General features: G+C 41.1%; 1 protein-coding gene across 1 annotated transcript in view; it reads right to left on the bottom strand.

Annotated features, from left to right (window-relative positions):
* nrxn2b (neurexin 2b) overlaps window positions 1-23,527 on the bottom strand; it is a 649,237-nt gene that overhangs the window by 42,512 nt on the left and 583,198 nt on the right. Inside the window, exon 18 of the mRNA XM_085349739.1 lies at window positions 1,294-1,465. Coding sequence (XP_085205865.1) covers window positions 1,294-1,465 — 172 coding nt within the window. The remainder of the gene's footprint in view (window positions 1-1,293; window positions 1,466-23,527) is intronic.

The following is a 23,527-nucleotide window of genomic DNA, read 5'->3' as shown; positions in this document are numbered from 1 at the left end:
ATAGATTCGGATGATGACACTCACTTGCCAATGTTAACAGGCTGCTCAGCTGTTATTTTCCGAGCGGTTTGCGCTATTGTTAGATGAAGGCTCCTTTTTGGAGCGTGCGCTGTTGTGAAAAGGGCTGCATTTCCATCATAATAACAACTGAAAAGAGTGAACTGTCACACGGCACTTCCTTTTCTGGCTGTGATGCATTCCCCTCAGTCTGGCCTTGCTGTGTTGATGGATGAGCAAGAGAATATGCTTCTCTCAATGCCAAAACAAAGCTTCGAAATATGGGATCACTGCTGTGACAGAGAATGTCACAGTCCCACTGCTCTATATGTCAACAAGAGTAAATATCATGACCACATTAGCGGCGCTCTCCCTGCAGTTTGAAACAATGATGATACATAGACAGTGCTTTTAGACAACGGGAAGAGAATGCATCGACTTCGGGTGGAGGTTTGCACATTGGACAGCATCGGTGCGGAATAAAAAACACTGCTTATTCGTTTGTAACATGAGACAGTCCTGCGTGGTGTTGCGTAGTCGTTGTGGGAACACAAAATGTCTTCCTTTGAACAACCATGAACAAAAGGGAAACACAGTGGAGAGAGAAATTACGTGGGGAGCTTCAGCATAACCAAAAATAACTTCATATTTCAGACTGAAATAGAATACTATGATTATGGTTAAACAAAGAGTGGGGGAATTAACACACTCCCAGCCGTGACTCATCGGGAGTTTGCCCTCGTTTAAATGATGTTGCACCCGTGTTTATCTTGAAGCGAAGGCTTGAGTTAAAAACACCTCCACGCTTTCCCAGCTTGAGGTTTCCTCCCTGTTTATCCTGCCTAAAGACCTTGCTCACCAACCATACGTGGCTGGCATACTCACGTTCGGCTGGCCTCCATTCAGTGCTGGCTTCACAGTGCCAGGAGCTATAATGGCAGACTAACCACAGAGAGCCGGTTGCACTTAGATGAGGACGGCTTGCCTCGGGAAGGCTGCTTTGCTCTTCCTGCCTTTTAGACCAGAACTGGACTTAATCACCAGGAATAATGCAAGCAGCCTCTAAATATGAATGTTGTGATAAATAAAACAGAATGTGTGTCTTTAAGAGAGAAAAAGATCACTTTTAGTTGCACATAGGTTGGGGGGGCTAAAATAATGAATATTTCATTTGCAAAGCTCCTTCTTTCTCTCTCCACTTTGTTGCCCGGCTTATCGGAAAACTCAGACCTGTGAAGGATCTAATCCAATACTGCCTCCCTCCCTCAGTCCCTAGATCAAGCCCACTGTTCCTACCTGAGGGGAAACGTTCAATGACGGGCTGGTTGTCCACCTGTAGCGTGGCGTTTCCACCACTGCGTGTGAATCGCACCACGTGGTATTTGCCGTCGCTCACCATCACCGCGCTCTCCTCGATGGTTATATCGTCTGTTCCCACGTTGAAGATCACGCCGACCTTTCCCCGTTCCTGTAAACAGAGGTTGATGCAATACACGGTCAACAAAAATGCACCAGCATGCACTAATATGTTAAGTTCAAACATATACCCATAAAATATAACATGAAGGGTTCGGGTTAGTGGAAAAGCCTGACCGCGGTCTCTTCTAAGATTAAGCCCTCATTGTCCACTGCCCCATCCCAACATCTGGTTTCAAACAGAATCTGGTACAATTCATGTATTCATGGATTTGGTGAATTGAGAGCCACGATTAAAGGATCTAAATGTTTTAAATATTCAGCTTTAGATAGGGTAGCTGTGGCTCAGGAAGTAGAGCCAGCCATCTCCTAATCATAAGGTTGATGGTTCAATCCTGCCTGTTCCAGTCTGTATGCCAAACCATCCTTCGGCAAGATACTAAACACTAAGTAGCTCCCGATGTGTGGGTGTTAAATAGAAAGGACTTAGACCGTCCAACTCCAGGCCTCGAAGGCCGGTGTCCTGCAGGTTTTAGATGTGTCCTTGATCCAACACAGCTCATTTAAATGGCTAAATGACCTCCTCAACATGTCTTGAAGTTCTCCAGAGGCCTGGTAATGAACTAATCATTTGATCCAGGTGTGTTGACCCAGGGTGAGATCTAAAACCTGCAGGACACCGGCCCTTGAGGCCTGGAGTCCGACAACCCTGACTTAGACAAAGAGAGAAGTGCTTTATCTAAATGACTGAAAAAAACCCACAGTTTATAAAGTGCTTTGAGCACTCAGGTAGAATACTGTATTTTTTGGACTATAAGGCGTATTTAAAACCCTTAAATTTTCTCAAAAATTGACAGTGTACTTTATAATCCGGTGTGCTTTATGTATTAATTCTGGTTGTGCTTACTGACCTTGAACCGATTTTATGTGGTACACGGCCGTCAAAAATCAGTCAAAATGTTTTAGTATGACTTTGGTAAGCTACAAAGCTGGATTATTACGGCTACCGTAGTCTGGAGCCTTGCGGAGAAATACGTACTGTGTGTACAAGGACCCCAAAACGGCACCTGTTAAGAGACATGCTTACGAAGTGGATTTCAAACTTTAGGCTATCAGTCATGCAGTTGAACATACGAATAAAGCAGCTGTGAGATAATCCAACATCACAATTTGATGGACTTGTGGAAGAGGAATGAACTGAAAAAGTGAGTGTACTGTTCTGTATTTTATGTGTTAAAACTTAACGATGTTGAGAGTTATTGTGATAGAGTTGAATAAAGTTTCACTTTATTTTGTTTCGCTTAATGTGCCTTATAATCCGGTGCGCCTTATAGTCCGAAAAATACGGTAGAAAAAAGCGATCTATAAGAACCGGTCTATTTACCTTTTTTATAAAAATGCTATTAAAGTGGTCACTTAGGTTTAAGTTTGTGCCATTTAAGCTGTCTTTAGAGATGATTTATAGATTCCCTGGAAAAAATATCTCAACAGCTACTCAGCTCGCTGCAAAAACATCAGTGTTCCCAATAGTATCAACTGTTTATCCACCATCATGAACCAACAACTAATATTGTAATTTGACCAGTGCTTTCCGTCGTTTTATTCTTTCTGGTGTTCAAGATAATTGTTATTTACAACACTGTTGTCTTTGTTACTTATGTTACCCAAAGATACCCCGTTGAGCGTAGCTAGATTCCAACTGGCAATGCATAATGAGAAAAATAAAATCATGTCTTTTGTGTTTGAGAATGAATTACACTGACTGAAGCAATTGAGTTGTCAACTAAGCAGCAGTTACCCTGCACAGTTAAACTGCAGTCATCCAGCCGTGTAACAATCCATGCTAATAGGCTAATACTGTTGTTCCTTTGTTGTCCTTTGGCAAAAATCAAAAGATATTTTTCTTCAGTCAACACAAAAAGCCCCGACTGCCTGTAGTCTGATGACACTCAGAGCGTCAGATCCCACACATACAAGCCTGGTAAGGGAACAGAGTACTTGCTGAGGACTCAGGCACCTTTAGTATTCATCAACCGGGTGACCCCCCCTCCCCTCTCCCATCTATTAGTGTTGACAGCCGCCCACTGCTTCGAGTTTATTACAGTCAGCCGCCTACTCCACTCTCTTCTCCCGCCATCTCTCTCCTCTCCCTCTGTGGTTCCTGTCCTCAGTCCCAGGAAAGGTCAAAGTCATTTACAGAGTTACAGTCTGCCAGAGAGCCATAGAACAAGGGTGAGAGAGAGAAAGGGAGAAACAGAGGACATATCAGACAGCACCACTGCATACAAGTTGTCTGTCTGACTGCAAAACCTCTGTTGCACTTTTGCCCAGCTGTAAGACCCTGCTCTGGTAGCTGTTGCCCAACCTACAGACAGCAACACTTCCTGACTGTCACAGCAGGTCAAGCTCATTTGCCGGTGGGGTCACATTTGCACACTGCTATCTCCTCACTGCAGCTACAACTTCATTGATTCCATTACCTCATTAGGTATGTGCATTTATTTTGCCACTTTCCATATGCCAAGATATTCAGGGGTGAACCTGTGGCTTTTGCTTGCAGCAGTTTTCCATTATTCATGGCTGATTAAGTATTTTAAAAAAGAAAATAAGACACCCCTAATGTTAACAGATCTCAAAATAGCCAGTTAATTGAGTAAATAAGTGCAAAGGTTGTACAGTAAGTTAATGATCAGTATAATCAGCCACATTTATGTGCATCTTAACTGCTCTTTGCTGCTGTGTAAAGTTGTTATAGTTTTTAGCCAAGGCCACGTTACGGCCATGTCAGCCGTGATTAGGGTATTAATTGAGCATGCTCAAATGGTGGCGCAACATGTTGGTTGTGATTAATGCTTTGCGGGGATCAGCAGAACATAAGACACAGTTGAACAGCCAGAATAAGCAAAAGGAATCAGTGTGGAACACAACAGGAAGCAGAGCTCAGCTGTCCTACGTGATGCTCCTAATGAAGCTAGATCTGTATGAAATTGATGGACTACTCTGTAGATGGACTCATTCTGCAAGGAGGCTCGTTGGATGTCTCGAATGGCAAAGTGCTTCCAGCTTCTCAGCCACTTAATCAGCGGCTTCATGTTATAGACCGACCCTCACAGTCTTTCTGCCTGCTATCGTTGTGAATGCCAAAATCCACTATGCTGCAGATTTGACGACACCAGCATGAATACAGTCTTAGAGTAATTATGAGGTGCACAAGAATAACGATTTAATCAAAGCTTTCAGTATTGATACCCTTTAGATATTGCAACGGGGAAAAACAAAATGGAGAGGGTGAGTGAAATGCTTTTGGATCGAGCGGAAATGCCAGGATCATCTCCGTTACAGCCCACGCACTAGGAAGCTTAGAATAATCATAACACCTTGCTTGGAGAATTAATTCAATTTGCCAGGGTGAAGCAGAATGAATCCATGCTATTACAACTGAAAAGCAGAAGGGAGTGAATTTGAGTGATATTTACAGTGAGATTAGCATTTGTGTTCCGCAACATTAGAGTTCTTCCCGGTGCTGAGGGAATGTATCGAGCCCATTACGGTGGGAAGCCGCTGGGAACCAGTGCTTTTTTAAAAATGATTTTAGTGTAGCAGTAATGACATTTTAATGGCCGTTTCCCTTAAGCGAACATATCTCTGGAAACAGAAGGAAAAGAAAAACTCTTTGAATGACTGGGAGCAGTCAAGCCTGCAACATTGAAATGAAGGGACTAGTAGGTAACTTACAATAAACCCTGGCTGCTCTTTAAACACCACAGCTTCTCAATGACTGCTTAGCAGCCCTTAATCTGCTGTAGCTGTCAGCTAATGTCAGGAGCAAGAATGCTACGTTTTCCACTTTTATCTAGAGGGTAGCTCATCTTACTTTTCTTTCTACGGGTAAATCGGTAGCAAAGGGAGCAGGTCCGCGGTAGACTGGGGGGCAGGAGCTCTACTTTATGATCAGATGTATTTTCAATTACATCTGATCTGCCTGAAGAAGCCAGGATCTGAGTTACTGAGATTCAATTAAATATTCAAAGATCTACAATAGTGGAGGGGGTTGGACGAAATACCTACAGACAGAATTAAGTTTCAACTTTAACCAAAATCGGTTTTGGTTCTGAGGCTCTGAGTTTTACAAAGAAAGGTTTCATCTGGGGACAAGAGAAAAATCAAAGATTTCCTCTTAAATATTATATTACTTTAAGTACAAAGTTGCTGTTCTTGCCAAATATCTGATTTGTTTACCACTGCACAAACTGCTCATCAGTTTCCCACACAGTAAATCGAGTTTAGCTACCAAAAAAAAAACTCGAGAAAAAAGAAAGTTTCTGTAATCTTCTCATTAGAGTCTCTCCTTCCTTGTTCTCAAAGACAAAAGAAAATTGACTTTGGAATTCTGCACGGCAGCCAGAGAAAGAGCAGTACGGAGTGCATTTCCGTCTGAAATATTTCAACATGACCTTGCGGCGTGCGAGAGCACGTCGAGGTAAACGCTGCTGTCGGGAGTGGAATGAGAATGAGGCAGAGACTGCAGTCTGTATGTGTGTATCAGGGTTATCGGGCTGCCTCAGCGAGCTCTCGCTGATCACGCCAAGCAGAAAAGGAAGAGCGAGAGGAGGAGGAGCAAGGGGCAGAGAGAAACACTGTGTGATAAAAGGACAGTGGGAACCTTGATGATCCTCTGGGGCCTCAAGGTGCTTTGAGATCAAAGCTCCTTTTGAAGGTGTCAAAATCTGGTTCTTTCTTTTGCTCACATGCTGGTACTCAATTAAGAAAAGGAAAAATAGACAAAGGGGGAATGAGAAAGCATTTTTGAAGGATTTGGTTTGTTGTTTCATTTCCTCCTCGCCTGCTCAATCTTCTCCCTTTCTAACACACCCTACAGCTTCATCTTTACACACATCTGCTACTTGACGTATTTGCATTTCCTCAAAGTCTTTCTGAATCTCCCCCTTAGATCTGATACATAAATGCTAAACAGGCAAGTTAGAAAGAGGAAACAACAGAGACGCAACTGCTGGAAAGTGGATTCAGCAAGACTAGGGCAGAGACAGTTGCAGTTGTTTAAATCACTCAAGGTATTTTGCATTTTGCTGTATCAACTTGCCTGGAGAAATTGTTTCTGAAACACGGCTGACCAGTTCAGGGATTTGCTGGTTTGATAGATTTCATATTAATACTCCTCTGGCTGTTGAAAATGCAAACGATTCATCAGCTTCTCTCTCATTTGGATCTATCATAGGCTGTATCTGCTTGAGACTAACTTGACATGCCACTAAAAGTGTGCAGAACTGCAGTATTTATTAGCTTATGAATCAGCCAGCAGAGCAGCATGGATAAAAAAAAGAATGATAAATAGATTTTTACTGGGCGCCCACAGAAAAAGCAATCAATTCTTATATATGTATGTACACAAATATTTGACACATCCATGCGGTGTAGGAAAGCCTAATATTTCATACAGCTTGAGCTAAGCATTTTAACGTATTTGCAGATTCTGTGCATTAATGTAAAATTCCATATGCTGTTTACAGTTACCGACTCATACTGGTGATTTTTTTCCCTAAAATATCCCACAGATACCCCATCTGATACCCCATCACTTGGTATCGCTGCATCTTCCTCATGAGTTTAATTCCTGCGCTGATTCCTGGCTAATCAGCTTGTCAACATGTATGCATAATGCCTGCGAGCGCAGATCCGCTGTGGCATCTGCTACAAGGAGAACAGTATAGTGGGGCTAAGCTTCCACTTAGAAACTGCAGCGTTACGTAAGGAGAAATACGTGGTTGCATAACATGTAGACTTCTTGCCGGCTAAATCATCCACTGTCCGTTCACTGAACGTCTTCAGAGTATCTGCGACAGAAAGAGGGAATTGTTGAGGGCCAGCAGCCATTTTGAATCAGTAAACTGCTCTGTAGCGCGCAGATTTCACGTCTTCCCTTCTTATCAGTCACCTCAAATGACATAGTGCTGTTCCAGACGGAGCTGCATGTGTCATTTTGATTTGGTTTATTTAGGAAAAAGAGGAGGGCTGTGGCAAAACAGTCGCTTTTGCAAAGAAGACATGGTTTCCGTTGCCACACCTTCTCTCGGTTTCTGCTCAGCTAACATCTGTATGTGCTTGCCGTGGTCTCTTGCAGTCACCTTGAGCACCTCATCTTAAAGGCACTTCATATCCTCTTCGATCTCTTTTCTTTGCCTAGTTATTTCCAGCAGTGGTCATGGCTATGAGAGCACATTTGCACTGCAAATGATGAGTGGCCACTCTAACAGTGAATCAGATCTCATTGAAAAATCAATGACTTAGACAGATGTGATGTGAGTGCATGTATATATATACATATATATGTGTGTGTGTGTGTGTGTGTGTGTGTGTGTGTGTGTGTGTGTGTGTGTGTGTGTGTGTGTGTGTGTGTGTGTGTGTGAGAGAGAGAGAGAGTATACACTGATGTGTCTGAATCTCTTGTCAGAGCATGACTCACACTGGGCTTGCCTATTTGTCCCCAAGTACACACACATACCAGCATTGAGCCAAAATACTACAGAGGGAAGAAACAGTGAACATACTAAGAAGGAGAGAAACACAAATCAACCAAAATACCGTCCACTATAACCCTGATTGTTGCCACTCTCAGCAAAACCAACGCTGACTCGCATATAGTAAGTACTGATATGACTGCTCATGTACCGTACCACTGAGACTGTTGATGGATGGCATCCTTCAGCACAATAGAATAGAATAGAATAATCCTTTAATTGACCCACAAGGGGAAATTTGGTTGTAACAGCAGCCAAAAAGACAAATATACAAACAAACAGGACACAGGACACAGAACAGAAACATACACAATTTTTCTTACATATTTACATTAAGGACAACGGTTACTATAAACAGAGAGTACTGTACAGTTATTAAATAAAATAAAAACAATTACAGGTAAGAGGTAAACCAGGTTGTAGCGCGAATTGGTTAATTAACTAACTTATTGCAGTTACAGCATTGATGTAAACATCTATGTTTGTTGGGAGCAGTTCAGATTGTACAGTCTGACAGCTGCAGGGAAGAAGGACCTGCGGAAACGCTCCTTCATGCATCTAGGATGCAGCAGTCTGTCACTGAAGCAGCTCTGCAGTTCAGCAACATTTATGTGCATGGGGTGGGAGACTCTGTCCATCAGAGATGTTATTTTGGCCAGAGTCCTTCTGTCTCCCACCACCTGTACTGGGTCCAGGGTGCATCCCAGAACAGAGCTGGCCTTCCTGATGAGTTTATCCAACCTCTTCCTCTCAGCTGCCGATAAACTGCCGATAAAAATAACTATAATACTTGGAGGTCTGACTAGGGATGGGTACCGGTATCCGGTGTCATTATGGCACCGGTTCTGACATAAACGGTAGTAACCAGACCAAAAAGCAGCGCACATTTCGGTGCTTTATTTTCCTGAGATGTCATACACTTTGGATTCTAGCCAATCATTTTACCTTTCCAAGGATAGTAGGCGGGCCCAGGTACGTACGCTCTTTTAGAACAGAGCTGCAGGTTAAAAATGCCCAAGGCGGAGCGGTCAAAAGTCTGGCTGTACTTCACAGCAAAAGATGCAAACTCAGCAGCCTGCAACAAGTGCTTTAAGGTGATACTGTGATACTGTGCAAAGGAGGTAACACCTCAAATCTGATGAAACACCTGGCGGTTTTTTAAAAGCCGAGAAATGCACCGTATTTGATAGCTTGCTGCGAGACCTCACACCGAGCACATCTACTGCGGGTGTGGTGCCTGTTATCAGACCCGGAGTTAGCAACATCCCCCAAGAACCCGAAGAGGAGAGTCCTGGCCCCTAGCCCTGCCAGTGTAGCAGAAATGATGACGGATGATGATGCAGCAGCAGCCGTTCTTCTCTGGGTGAGTAGTTTAATGTTGTTCGTGTGTAATTTACGTTGAGTATGCTAACCACGTTATTAAATTAATGCATGTAAGGTGAACTAGCAAACACCGTCATAGTTACATGCGGCTGTCTTCTTGTTTGATGGCAGATACTCCCTTCAACCTGGCCAAAAAGGCTAAAATGACCAAAGAAAAAGTGGGAAACAGCTGAACATGAGAGGTTTTTGGACAAAGTTTGTGTTTTTTTTCCATTGTTTAAGCACTGCTTCCAGCCAAGAGTGATACCATATATGCCCTAGAGCTGCAGAAAAGGCACACATTGTTATCTTTTTACAAAAAAACAGCTAAACATGAGCACCGGTACTGTTTCAAAAGTACCGGTTTGGTACTGGTATTGGATAAAACCTAAACGATACCCATCCCTAGGTCTGACAGCTGACCTGCCTTAAAAAAAACCCTCAAACCACACACACACTTGTATGCAAACGTGGGAATGTCCTTGAGTGAGATTGCTTGGTACCTCAACACACTGCGGCCTTGTTTACAGAGCTGCCAAGAGCTCATGGATACACGTGCACACTGTCATGGGGACTTTTTTTGCATTATCCTTGTGATCGGGATGTGAATAACGATACAAAACATCTGAAAAGTAACTGTAATAATAATAATAATAATGGATTGGATTTTATATAGTGCTTTTCACGGCACCCAAAGCGCTTTACAATGCCACTATTCATTCACTCTCGCATTCACACACTGGTGGAGGCAAGCTACGGTTGTAGCCACAGCTGCCCTGGGGTAGACTGACAGAAGCGAGGCTGCCATATCGGCCCCTCTGGCCAACACCAGTAGGGTAAAGTGTCTTGCCCAAGGACACAACGACCAGGACAGAGAGAGCCCAGGGATCGAACTGGCGACCTTCCGGTTACAGATACGCTTCCCAACCCCTTGAGCCACGGTCGCCCCCTGTACCCATGCTCTGTTACAACTGGCATCTGTGTTTTTACTTTTCCTACTAATATCTATTTTTTTTGAAAACCAAAAACCCCCACCATGTCAATCAGGTGAGTCCATATTACTGATATTACTGTAAATAGGATCTGTAATCAAGAGTTTCTGAGTACTGCCCCAAAAAAACCACGATGCCGACCTGGTGTAAATTTGGGATTCAAGGTTGTTTTCTCAATATTTTCAGATCACTTCAGTGGGAGTTTAATTCCATTCCCTTGCACCTGTGCCTCTGTGATTCAGGCTGGAATTACCTTCCAAACCATGACCCTTAAACCTGAATTTCATTTTGGGGAAGAGGAAGGACTCACAGGGAGGCAAATCTAGCGAATGGGGCAGGTGGGAATCTGAAATGTGTGATGAAAAAACTCATGTATTTCAAAGCTGTCCAGAATTGCATGAGAGTGATTGCAAAGGGGAACATGACCAAATTTAAACCAGCTTTTCACATTTTTTAAAATTTTATTGCATTTTCAGATGTGTTTCTAAAGTTAAGGGTGGGCGACAACTTAAAACAAACACCTTAACCACTGACCCCCAGAGAAGGGGAGGCTCTGTTTTGTTGTGAGGGACAGATTCAGGGGTGATTGTAGTTCAGAAGCACTTTATCTACTAATCAAAGGTTGGTGGTTGGGTTCTGCATATGCATGTCATCATTTGGTAAGATACTGAAACCTGATGTTAGATATAAAGCACTTAGACAATGAAAATGTTTTGTGTGAATGAAACCTGTGTATCCAAGGGCTCTTGGTTTGTGCGGATAGGTTAACTGATTAATCCAAATTGCCCATAGGCGTGAATGCACGAGTGAATGTGAGCGCGAATGGTTGTCTGTCTCTGCGTGTTAGCCCAGCGACAGACTGGCGACCTGTCCAGGGTGTACCCCGCCTCTTGCCCTATGACAGCTGGGATAGGCTCCAGCACCCCCCGCAACCCTGAAAAGGATAAGCGGAAGCAAATAGATGGATGGATGGAAACCTGTTGTATAAAGTGCTTTGAATGCTCAAGCACCACTATAGAAGAACCAGCCTATGTATTTGATTGGGTAACACTAATTTATTTACAACCAGGTCAACAATATATCTGAGCTCATCTCAATGATGAAAAAATTTATTACAGAAACAATCCGCTCCACATTGCTAGCAGTTTTGTTTGCTTGTAATCCTGCTGCCTCTGGTTGCCACATCACGTTTTGAGGCAGCTTAAAGTAAGCACATCTAAACCGTAGTCCAACAGGCTACTGAGGCACTCAACGAAGAAAAGTGCAAAACTGGGTTTCTCACTATAACTGAGTCCTTTCAGCTTAGATCGAATTGGCATCTAAATATCGATTCCGGCAGCTTCAGCAAGTCAGATGCAATTTGTAATTTTCAGACTGCGCCAGGATCAGCCTCCTCCACGAGTACACTTGCCTAAGGGCATCAAACTCATCTGAACTTTTTGTTATACTAAAGCATTGCCCTTTTTTGGGTTTTTGCAGGTCCGATCACCACATGTAAATAAAATGATCGTCTTAAACAATCCATTACGAGTGACCGTTCTGTCTTTCACGACTTAATCAAATAAAAAATGAATAAATCAAAGAGACGGTGCAGAGGTAATATGCCACCTTAGTGCTAAAATAGAGTCATCATTTACCACTCAGTCTCTCTAGCTGCCAAGAGATGTGTAAAGGTAGATTAAATTTATCAAGACGCCAAAGTGAAACCGGAACACCTGAAACAGCAATGTCAAGGGCCTTTTCCAGTCACTAACCAGAGATGGATGGAGGATGGAGAAGATAAAGCAGAGAGAGGAAGAAGGTATAGGAAGACAAAGAACATCATTGTAAGAAAAAGACAATGAAAAGAAATGGAAGTGGAATCTGGAGAAAAGGAAAGAATGAAGCGTTTGGAGTGACAGCAGTGAAGCTAGGGCGATGATGTGGTGGTGGGGATCCCCCGAGGCAAAGCCAGAAAAGAATCTCTGTTACTCTGACAGTAGAAATCAATGTCCATATACCCATGATTCATCACTGTTACCACAAGCACTGCTAGGCCCAGACACAGATATGTTTCAGTTTAGACGACTTAATTTGGAACCAGGAAGCGGGGGTCTTTCAAGACCAATAAAGTTTCCTATCCATACTGATTGCTCCATTCTTGTCTCTTTTTTGTATTCAATTTGCTTTCACCAGCTCCCTACAGTCCTTCATCAGTTCATTTAACTCGAAGATAGGGCAGTAATCCCTGCCACAAAACCTCATTGTACTGAACACCTTTCATGGGAAAAACCAAAGCAATAAGTGATGGCTGAAATGACTTCTTTTTTTGGCTTTGTAAAGATATTAGAAACTTGACAAACTAAAGAAGCAGGTGTTTCTGAATTCTATATTCAATTCTATATTAAATCATGATAAAATTTCTATTGATTGTATCTTTGTAATCCCAGCTCCAAAGCTTGCAATACAGATGTGAAATAGTGGCAATTCAGCCATTAGAACAATAAAACCTTATTTTCTATATATAACTTTCTACAAGAACCAATGACTGTTGCCTCACCTTACGGTATCGCCAATTATCATTTCTCTCGCTTTAGCTTTTAACCTTCCTTTTTCTTTTTTTCCTCAATTTTCTAATCTGTCTGCCCTCATCAAAAGCTCTTTTACTCCTCAGAGGCTCATTACTGAGTTGACTGGAGTTACTAACGTGGGTCTGGTAGAATCCAATTGATCCATGCGCTCTCATGAATGATCTTAGAGAAAGAACTGACACTGAGAATACTTTGCGTCTGACAGAGAAAGGTGCATCAACTCCAAATAAAATGGGTTTGGAGCTCATTCCTGTCTGGGAGCCTAAACCTAGTCAGCAAACTGTGAAATGAGATAGCTGAGTCCTTGAATAGTGTGCATAATCTGTCTTTTGTTTAGTAGCTTTGTACTATAATAATCCTTTCTGACATTGTATGGGTACATTTTGTGGGACTGTATTAATTATCTCTCTTACTTGATGCTCTGACGAGGTCAAAAATGTACAAAGATATGAAATAATGATTAGAATTGTGCTGTTAATTTAAAAAAATGTATAAATCTTAAACTTATTCCATCAAATATTTATGAAAGTACTATTTTCAAAATCCTTAAATGCTGACAAGCAGTCCACCTCGAAATAAGTTAAACATTATAGACCAAAAATAAATCAAGAAAATGCATTTGCACTTTAAAACCTGCCTGAAATCAATGTGAGTAAATCAATTATTAAACAGCAAAAGTGGCTGATCTCAAAGCTGGTGACATAATTAGGTGAACACACTGCAAGTACAATAAAGATGCCGTAAGCTGAGACCTAAGAAGCTACCCTTGCTCCTGGATCATATTTCAAGCCTTCATAGAATGTAAATGGGTGAGCTGAAAATGAGATCAAAAGAGTAAAAAGTCACAACACAGTGTGGGACAAGGTCTGATAGTGATATCGTGGCTGATAGTGACCCACACTCGTTTTCGCACCTTGGCTCATGTGATTAGGCAGATGATCAATAGTGGGTCTGGGACTCTCCACCAATTGCTCTTAGAACCGAAGAAGCTTCTGAGATGAAAGGTGTTCAAGAAGTCCAGTCGATTTTCCTTCCAAGCTCACTGGACAACCATGACCTGGATGATTGAGAACCTTCCCAGTCATATTATTTTTTGTTCACTTGTTCTAAAGAGAATAATTTCAATTTTAAATTGCCTCTGTCAGTGCGCCCCAGGGTGGCTGTGGCTACAATGTAGCTTGCCATCACCAGTGTGTGAATGTTTGTGTGAATGGGTGAATGACTGGATGTGTAAAGCACTTTGGGGTCCTTAGGGACTAGTAAAGCGCTATACAAATACAGACCATTTACCATTAAAGTTAAGTACTCTAACACTGAGACTGACTAACTTTTGGAGCCAGTCGGTGCACATAAGAGGAACTGTGTTCTTTGACAGTCTTGCAGTGGCTCCATTTTTCTGCTCTTGAGTTTAGACCTAAAACCTGTGGTCCTAACACAGGGAAAACGTATATATAGGATGTTGTGTTTGAAAAGAATACATGTCCTAAAGGTTTCTACAAAAAGAAAAAACTATTTGAGGAGTGCAACATATCACCTAATCAGCTCCAGGTGGAATATTAATTACATATTACATTAAATTTTAGACTCCATTGGGTCCCACTCTGAGTTTACTACAAGATACCCAGTGGACCTGGTGAGACTCCATCCTCAGCATGCATGCATTTGATGAGTGATGTGACTGTATGCTACATTACATTCATAAATTGTAGCACTAAAATGTTTGTGACTGCAACTACGTAAAAACCTGCAGGGAGCGAAAATATTTGAGCAAATATCTGGAGGTTTGAATGAAACAACATAGCTGAGACACTGAGACAGCAGAGGAGACAACATCTCTACTGCTGTCTCCTTTCATCTACAGTTTGCACATACAATTTGTCATGCCTGAGTATACACTGCGAGAAAAAGCTGAAATGGGAGATTACTTCTTTTTGTCTCTCTCTTTTTGATGTTTTCACACTTTGACTGTGTGAGCTGTGGATCGCTATGGGCGAGACGTGTATTAATGTTCATTTTGAGGGTTTTGTGTGTGTGTGTGTGTTCCTATCTGTTGAGGAAAAGCGAGGCAGGCAGCTGGCCGAAATTGAAGGGAATGACTGTGACCTTCGGACAAAATCAAGAGCAAAGTGTTTTCTGCCTTCATTGTTTTCACTTTTCTCTACTTTCTGTCCTAGCAAGCCTAATTTTCCCTTCCTCACTCCATCACTTTCTTTCCTTTGCACTGCACAACAAAGCTGCGAGAAAGAAAAAAAAATAGAGCATCAGCCCATTTTCTTTCAGCTGCTTTCCCTCTCTTGTGGTTCCAAACTTCCTTCAATTGAAAACAGCAGTGGTGCATATTGTGCAGCTTGTGGTTTGAATAGACTTAAACAGGGCACTTTTCCTGGTGTGATAAAGAAAAGCAGACAGTATAGGAGCTGAAATATAAGTGCCAAGCTGTGCTTTCACTGAAAGACCTGCAGCAGTTTAAAAAACTATATAATCTATCCTGACTTAAACCTTTTGGTGCGGGCCACAGACGGCTGGATGCTCAGCTGTCCTCTTTTTAGCTTCTTCTCATTACTCTCCGCCATCATTAGCTCTCTATTTAATTTCTCTTACTTACGCTTCTCTCTGTTACCAGGATAACTCCCCAACTGTTCCTTTATCATTCGCCCTCTACCTGTTCTCCCCTTGCCGGTAATTCTTTATAATAATTACACAGTGTTAAAAATTAGTAAGGTATTAGTTCATACTTAATTCATAGGGCATATAATTCTATAATCTTGCTTAATAAGCTCACATGTAACATGTTTAATGACAGAATTTTCATGCTTTATATATGATGATCACATCACCCTAATATTACATCATTTAACACTGTTAATGGTTCACGGTGTTATTTAGAGTTAAATGGGGTATTTTAACTTAAATATATTGAAGCTGAATAATAAAACATGAATACGGTTATCACAAAACAGTAGTGAATATTTCACAGAGCTTTACAAATAATTGTGAGCATCACCAAAGTAACCTGTGGCTCCAGCTGCTCAGCGTCTCTCTTTCTCTCTTAAACCCTCTTACAAACTCAGACTCTGGTCCTGCTTACATTTCAGTATTCTGCAAATGTTAAGCGAGTTATGTTAATCATGCAATAAATATCTGCATGTTCTCTGTCACATTGTGACTGTTTCTTTTTCCCGTTGTGAAGATAGCTGAGACATATTTGAGTCTCGAGGTCCTGCTGACCTTTCAGTTAGGGATCCGCTGTGCTCACACAAAATATTGAACTGACAACAAGTAACTGCCCGAATTAATCTTAAAATGTAACAAAAATAAGCATTTAAAAGACTTCTAGTAACACCCGAACAAACAACTTACTCGTTTCCTAATCAGCATATGTATAAATGTGCAACTCCATATTGTTAATAATTAGACTTTCTGAATAGTAGCACTAAATCACTTGTTTGTACTCGGTCTAATAATAGTTTCTCCTTCATTTAAAAATATAGAAATGCTTTCATTAAACATGTTATACATGTTAAGCAAGACTAAACCATTTCTATTCATGTTTATGAGTGCCGTGCTAAAGAGGAGTGATGCTTTATAAATGAAGTATTAACTAAGACCTTGCTAATGCTTAATAGTGTGTAGTTATAATGGAGAGTTAATGCTTTTGCCTTTTAGCCTCTGTGGGGAGAGTGTGAGCTTGAAGCCCAGTAGAGAAGAATGGCTGCTGAGTACACGGGCTAATATTTGCCCTGTGCTAAACTGAGCAAACATGGATAAAGTGAACACAATCGCCTTCTCTGTCCCTGGCTGTCTGCCTTGTTGTCCTTTCATTCCCTTCCTGTCTTTGCACTGCCGCTGTAGAGCCGACTGCTGATTAATCATTGCACACACACATGTTGTTTTCAAGCAAATCACTGGGTGAGGGGATAAATCTGATAATCCCTTTCTGGTGTGTGTCTTTCTACATCAGTGTGTGCTTATTAGGTACACCTGTGCAATCCAAACCAACAGGCCTGCAGCAAAACCCGACATCCACGAAGCTCACAATGTTCTCTTGTGGGTGACGAAAGTTTGTAAATGTTCACGATTAAAGCTCTGTCACACTGAGACTGAACACTATTACCAACATTCTGTGACAGTGTAGGAAGTACAACATCTGTAGCCTGACCTGTAGCCCACATTAGGGGTTATGCTGTATGGACGAAACTATGGCTGGTGGCATTATTGCAAGCTGGAAGACCTTAGGACCCACAACTTTAGACTGTGGACATGTTCAATAAAAATGGACATTTTGCAGGTCATATTATTCTTCTTCTGTGCAAAAAGGATTCCTATGAGTGCTTCCTATTCCAAACAAAATGTAGTAAAAAAGTATTCTAATTTAATGTAATTATTTTTATTTATTTCTACGGTGGCAGTTGCAGTTTAGGACTTTGAAACTTTAAACGAAAGCTATTTAAACATGGAGACATGGACATTGGTGTAGTTTCTTAGAGAATAAATGTGAAATTAATTTTATTGATTGAACAGGTATTCTTAGTATGTGTTCTGTGTTACAGCAGGTGTAGTTCCAGCAGCATAAAAAAGAGACAGTGCAGATTACGACCAGGGATAACAACGTTTGTTCTTTTTCTGCATCACTAAATTAATACATGCAAATTCCTTTGACAATGAAATCTGCATTTTGTTTTTCATTTAGTGGTTTTAGTAAGATACAGTTTAACCACTTGCACATATAAATATGTGCAATAGAGAAAGTATAATGCTGTAAATAAAAAAATCAATGAAAATGTGGTGCTTCCAGAAACCACTTATTTACATAGGTATAATTGTAACTATTTAAAAAAAATCAACCATAACAAAAACAAAAACCATTCCAGTAACATTTAAGATTTTTTTTTAATAATCTGACATTAAATGACACAAATCTATATCAGCATGAAATGCCATAAAGTACTGAAGTAATATATTCAGTTACTTTATTACAAGTACCTCATCACTTCCTGTTAAATATGCCATATTCATATAATGGAGAGATCCAGATGTTATTTTGCCACTGAGCAGTAAACATCTAAAGATATTTTATTTGCTTTCTGCATTAACAGCTAAAAATCGCTTTTTTCACGACTCGAGCTGGGTTTCTTAGGAACATATAAAAATCTAAACAATAATATCAAAACACAACATTCTGATGCATTTCACTGTGTTCAGTTGATCTGAGGAGAACGTTTTGTCCTTACTAGTCCATCAGCACATTACAGGTGCAGGGCTGTCTGCCAAGGTAATTTATGCTACTGCCTGTCAATCAGTTATTTAGGCACTCTTTCACACACGGAGCCAGTTACTGCTCTACAGTATAAGTACAGCATAAAAATGCTATACTGCGCTTCTCTATTCCTTTTGTTGTGAAAAACAAACAAACAAACAAACAAAAAAAAAAAAACCAGAAAGAAAATCAGTTATGCAACTACAATGTTTCCATCTCGGTCCGGTGCCTTGGCACACAGCTGCGGTCTAGTGGACTGTTTCCAATTCTATAGTTGTGTCGTGCACGATGATAGAGTGAGTGGCCTTTAAATTTTCCGATTATTTTGTGCCAGGGTAAAGGATAAGTGTTTGTCAGTTGCTCCTTCATGTTTTGAAGTAGCACCTGCAAGCTAAGTAAAGACGGCTGATGAAGAGGAGAAAGATGCTACAGCTCTGAAACCAATGGCTGGCCTCTAGCATGGTTTAAGCTGTTGTGAGGATAATTAACAAGCTTTATTCCTGGTTATGCGATGGAGATGCTCTCTGTATCTCCCTGTTATACAGTGAGGCAGAGCTGGCACACTCAGAGGTAACTTTACACTGGGCTGCACACCCAACTTTCACAAGCTAAATTTAAAGCGGAGTTTATTTCCGTTAATGCCAAATACTCACCTTTTTCACTAGATGCTGCTGCAGTGTAACGGATTAATTTTCATTTTATTTTTTACACATTTATAAAAGCCTATAACATGGGAAAAAAAATACCATAAATTTAAGGTTTTGAGTGTCCACACATGCTGGAATTTATGAAAGTTTCCTCACTTAGGCAAAACATGAATGATTTATAATTAACAATGCAACAACGCAGCGTTACCCATGATTAGTGAATGGATTTATGACCCTATAATGTTTCGGTAATTGTGTTTGTGTGCATTTCCCAGTGGATCTTAAACAGTATACTCTGCTGCACAGATCAATAAAGCCACGGGGGTTAAACCGAGCACTGTAAAAACAAGCAGAATGAGCAGACAAAGTGTAAAGAACAGAGAAAACCTTATTAGCGCGCCGTATTTCTTATCTGATAAGGAATATTAGGTTTGCAAATAGAGGTGGAAATAAACTATGCAACAACTCAGCTGCTTTATAAAGTCATTTAATTCTTAAAATGCTGCTCAGAGGGAAAAGGTAATTTGACAACGGCATTAAAGAGATACCGTTTTACTGAACATTACTTCATGCAAACTGAAATGATGATTATTAATCGCTGCTGCAGCATGCTATGACACCACTTATATTCTAGCTTCTAGATCAAAATAAATTGCTTGTTAAAATCTACAGAGGCATATGATAAATGTAATGAGCCGTTCGAATAGCGAGATAGAGTTGGCGAGTGCTACAGTCCATTATCTATCCAAGTAACAAGATAAACCGCAAATCAGGACAGTTTAAAGTTACCTCAGCGATGGCGGTGGTGTAATTACAGCTTTTGGTGAGATTTTGCCATAGAAAAAACAAAAGCAAAGTTAACTGACCGTGCACACTTCATTAATTCCCTATAAATGCCTGGAGAGAAACATTAGTGGTTAGCTGCAGGTTTGCTGTGAACAAAGAGTGCATTGTATATTAAACAGCTGCTAATGATCTCTTAAAGGTTCCGAGCTGAGAAGTGCACACTTTAAAAATGAAACAACTGACATATTATCATGCAGCAAATTGCAACGGATAATGAATAATTAAATGTATAAATTGCTTTCTTCTAACCTTTAGCCTGCGTCTCATTGGGGTGAATACTGTCACAATCATACGTAATGTGGCTGAAAAATGAACACCAGATTGATGCAACTCCACTGACAAGTGCGTGCGTGCTGTGGATTAATATAACGGGCACTCTAGATGCCCACATTAGCACACAGATGTGGAGCATAGACGCTTTTCAAATCATTAATGCAATATTTGCAATTCTTGTTTTGTTTTTTAAAGGCAGCGCTACGCACGGCGGAACAAAGTTGTTTGTGACTGGATGCAAGGGTTTGAAAAAAAAAACTGTTTCTTTACAAGCGTCTGTTACAAAGGCGCTCAAAAAGCACGAGGCTGTCTCCAGCAGTGACGGCAGCGTGCGGTTTTTGTTTACAAGGTGGCACCGCAGTCTTCAAAGACCTCAGTTTGAACTAAATGAAAAGAAAAGAGGGAAAGAAAAAAAAGTTTCGTGCTCTGTCTCATCCTGAGAATTATAACGGGGCGCGTCAGGTTGTACGTCTTCTAACCGAAACGACACAGGACACAAAGTGACAGCGTGAGAGGGCGAGACAGCCCACCCACACACAGACCTGCTGTCACCTTTCAGTTCATTAAGCACTTCTGTCTGATATTTAGAGGTCTGACAATATTCTGTGTTTCTGGTTGTCTTTGGAGTTGTGACTTTCAACCCCATGCCCACTGTTTCCTATTAAAGCAAAGCAAATTAATAGTCGTTTTTCTCGGAAAAACACCACTCAGACATGTCGAAAAAGCTCTTAAGATATTTCACTCTTTCTTTAAATTTCGTTCATGATTTCATAAAAAAAAAAAGCTTCTCAGCTAAAATGGGAACTTTGGTGTTAAATGTTTAAAATCTGTTTCGATAAGGTTACTGATCCCATGCACGAGGTGGTGCAGTGACTTCCTGAAACTTTGACTTGGACTGATTTTATAAGATATTTCCGTCTGAATAAATGCATATTAGTACACGTGTGGGTGGTCAGCTTGCCAGGTGCGACCCTGCTTCCCCAGCAGGTGATAAACACTGCTGTCTTGCCAACTGCAGGTGCTCTTCCCCCTCTTGCTGTGTCACCATAGCAACCCTGCCGTGCCAGTTCAGAGTGCTGCCAGCAGTGGTCGTCAACCGTGATGAATCATGAGTGAGAAAATGATAGGACAGTGATATTGAACACTTACAGTTTGGCATTTGTTTCCCTCTTTCTTTTAAAGCCCACCAACTACACGTGTTCTGTATGTGGTCAGAAGTTTAAAACACTCACTGTGGGCATGAATGTCATGGCAATTTTGGTATTTTTATTAATATCTATGATTATACAGCATATATCTTTAAAGATGTTAGAAAACAAGAATTTGATGCTCAAGTTTAAATTCATTTTGAATTTTCTCTAATCCACACAGGTCAAATATATACATACAAACACATGCATACAAGCCAAGTTTCTAATAACTTCTTGTTAGTGCCAGCATAAAAAGTATTTGTTTAACAGCACAAAAATACTCAGAAGTGAGAAAATCCAAGTAACTCGGTGAAGATATATGAAGGAGAACAAAGAGGAACACCTTAGATTCACCAGGGCTCAAGCCTGGCATGAACTGGAATCTGCTGGAACACAGTGAAGTGACGTTTACATTGACCGAAGAGGATGCTAAAACTCCGGCTCCACCATAGACTCGTTCAAGCTCGACTGAAATTTGCAGCTCCATCCCAGGAAACCAACCAATTTAATTGAACTGTACCAATTCTTGCAAAAAGAGTGGTCAGATTTCCAGGCAGAATTGTGTCAGAAGCTTGTTGATGGCTACCAAAAGCATCTGGTCGAGGTGCAAGGGACATTTAATCAAACATCAGTGAGGGTGTATGTATATATTTGAACCTGTATAGCATTTCATAAAAATAATTAAAAGCAAAATTACCACAACATTCATGGCTATTCTGAGTGTATGTAAAACTTCTGACCACAACATAATTTCTGGAGACAAATTATCAGTCAAAGTAAGAATGAAGGGTCTTTACTTTATAATATAAAGCACCTTAAAGACCGATTAGCTGCTCAAATGTTCACATTAATCTGTGGTGAGCAGATTTTTTTCAACTGAAAGAATCACTTCATAACTCAAAATGTCTTGGGCCTAACAGTGTCTTTGTCTCATCTAATTTTTGAATACCTAAATCGATCCAATCAACACCTCTTGCCTGCAGCCTGCACCCACTCTCCCTCTGCATCTCCAAGCCCCACCCATCCACAAGTTCTCTTACTACGTAGAGGAAGACAAAGTGCCAATCCTTATCTTTCCAAAGTGCAAAACATCCAGGGTTTATTTTGTACAGTAAGAGAGTGCTAGCTGTTCAAACAAACTAAGTTTTTAGAAGGAGGAACACTTGCTGGGAAGCTTTACAGTAATGCAATGTTACAGTAATGAGTTACAGAGATGAGTTACTGCTACCTGTCTCTCCTTCATCCTGTGTGCTCGTCGCTTTCTGACAGATGCAGAGAGCAGCTGGTAGCAGCACAGCAGCAGAGATTCATACTAAACTGGAATCTCTTTCCAAAGAGAGCACAAGGATTCAGCTTAATTATCAAAGAACTTAGCTGCTGACGTCATATAAACCTTTTTCCCGATCACCAGCTCTGACGAATTAGCCCGTACTTAATAAATTAGCAGCATCTATCCTCCAGGTTTACAATGTCTGAGTTTGTTTTTTAAGACTATACATTGCTTTAATTTTAATGTTGATTATGAAAGACATCAGCTGCTTCTCTGTAAATGGTTTTATTTATTGAAAGAGGTCACTGTTTTTTTGCAAGTGCAGCAGCGTCACCCTTTGATGACCTGGTGAGCTGCAAACGCTCCTTAGCTTTTTTTAGCCCAAACACAGGAAATTTGTGTCATTTTCTCCATGTGAGACACCCTCAGCAGCCAACATCCTGTGTCAATGGGAAACATTATCGCAGGCCTGTGCGCCCTGCTTGTGGCCAGCTTCAGATTTCTGTGTCAGTGGGCAAGCCCACCTTGAACAGGTTACTGGGAAGGATGCCAGCATTAACTGTGCCGCACATATGCCCATATGACCTGTGGTGGCACGGAGCGGTGTAGATGACTGGATGACCAGGAGGTGAAAGCATAAAGGTCGGAGTGAGGTCACATCCCTCTGGTAACTATGCAGGCCTGTGCTCATGTGTGTCCATCCAAAATTAACACCAAAGTGGGCACACTTTAATACACACACACACTGCTGCCTTTGTGGACATATGGATTGTGTTTACTTGTGTGAGTATGAGAAAGACACACACACACACGGAGGATTTATGAGGCAGTATTGTTGGTTATTTACAGGTACTACTCTGCTCTATTTACTGTCCATAACTGCGGTCTGTTGGCCTTGTTTAGCACTGCTGGGGCAGAACCACTTACTGTATTGTCAAAATCTGTGTGTGTATGAGTGTGCGTGTTTGTGTGTGCATGCATGCATTGCACCAACCCCGCCTCCAGCAACAAAACCCACCTCCCTATAAATCCAGGATGATTTAACATGAGCCCTTATGTACTCTCACTCCTTGTGCGTGTCGCCAGCTTCACCACGGATCTCTGGGGCATAAAATATAAACACCGTGCCAGTCTGCTAGCTAGAGGTCTGAAAAAAAAAGAATGAAAGCAG

Source organism: Diplotaxodon limnothrissa, linkage group LG3 (genome assembly GCF_057381915.1).
Source record: "Diplotaxodon limnothrissa isolate DT_005_m linkage group LG3, D_limnothrissa_male_GT1.1, whole genome shotgun sequence".
NCBI classification, from domain to species: domain Eukaryota; kingdom Metazoa; phylum Chordata; class Actinopteri; order Cichliformes; family Cichlidae; genus Diplotaxodon; species Diplotaxodon limnothrissa.
The sequence above is the reverse complement of the archived record's forward strand: the minus strand, read 5'-3'. Positions and strand labels throughout refer to the sequence as shown.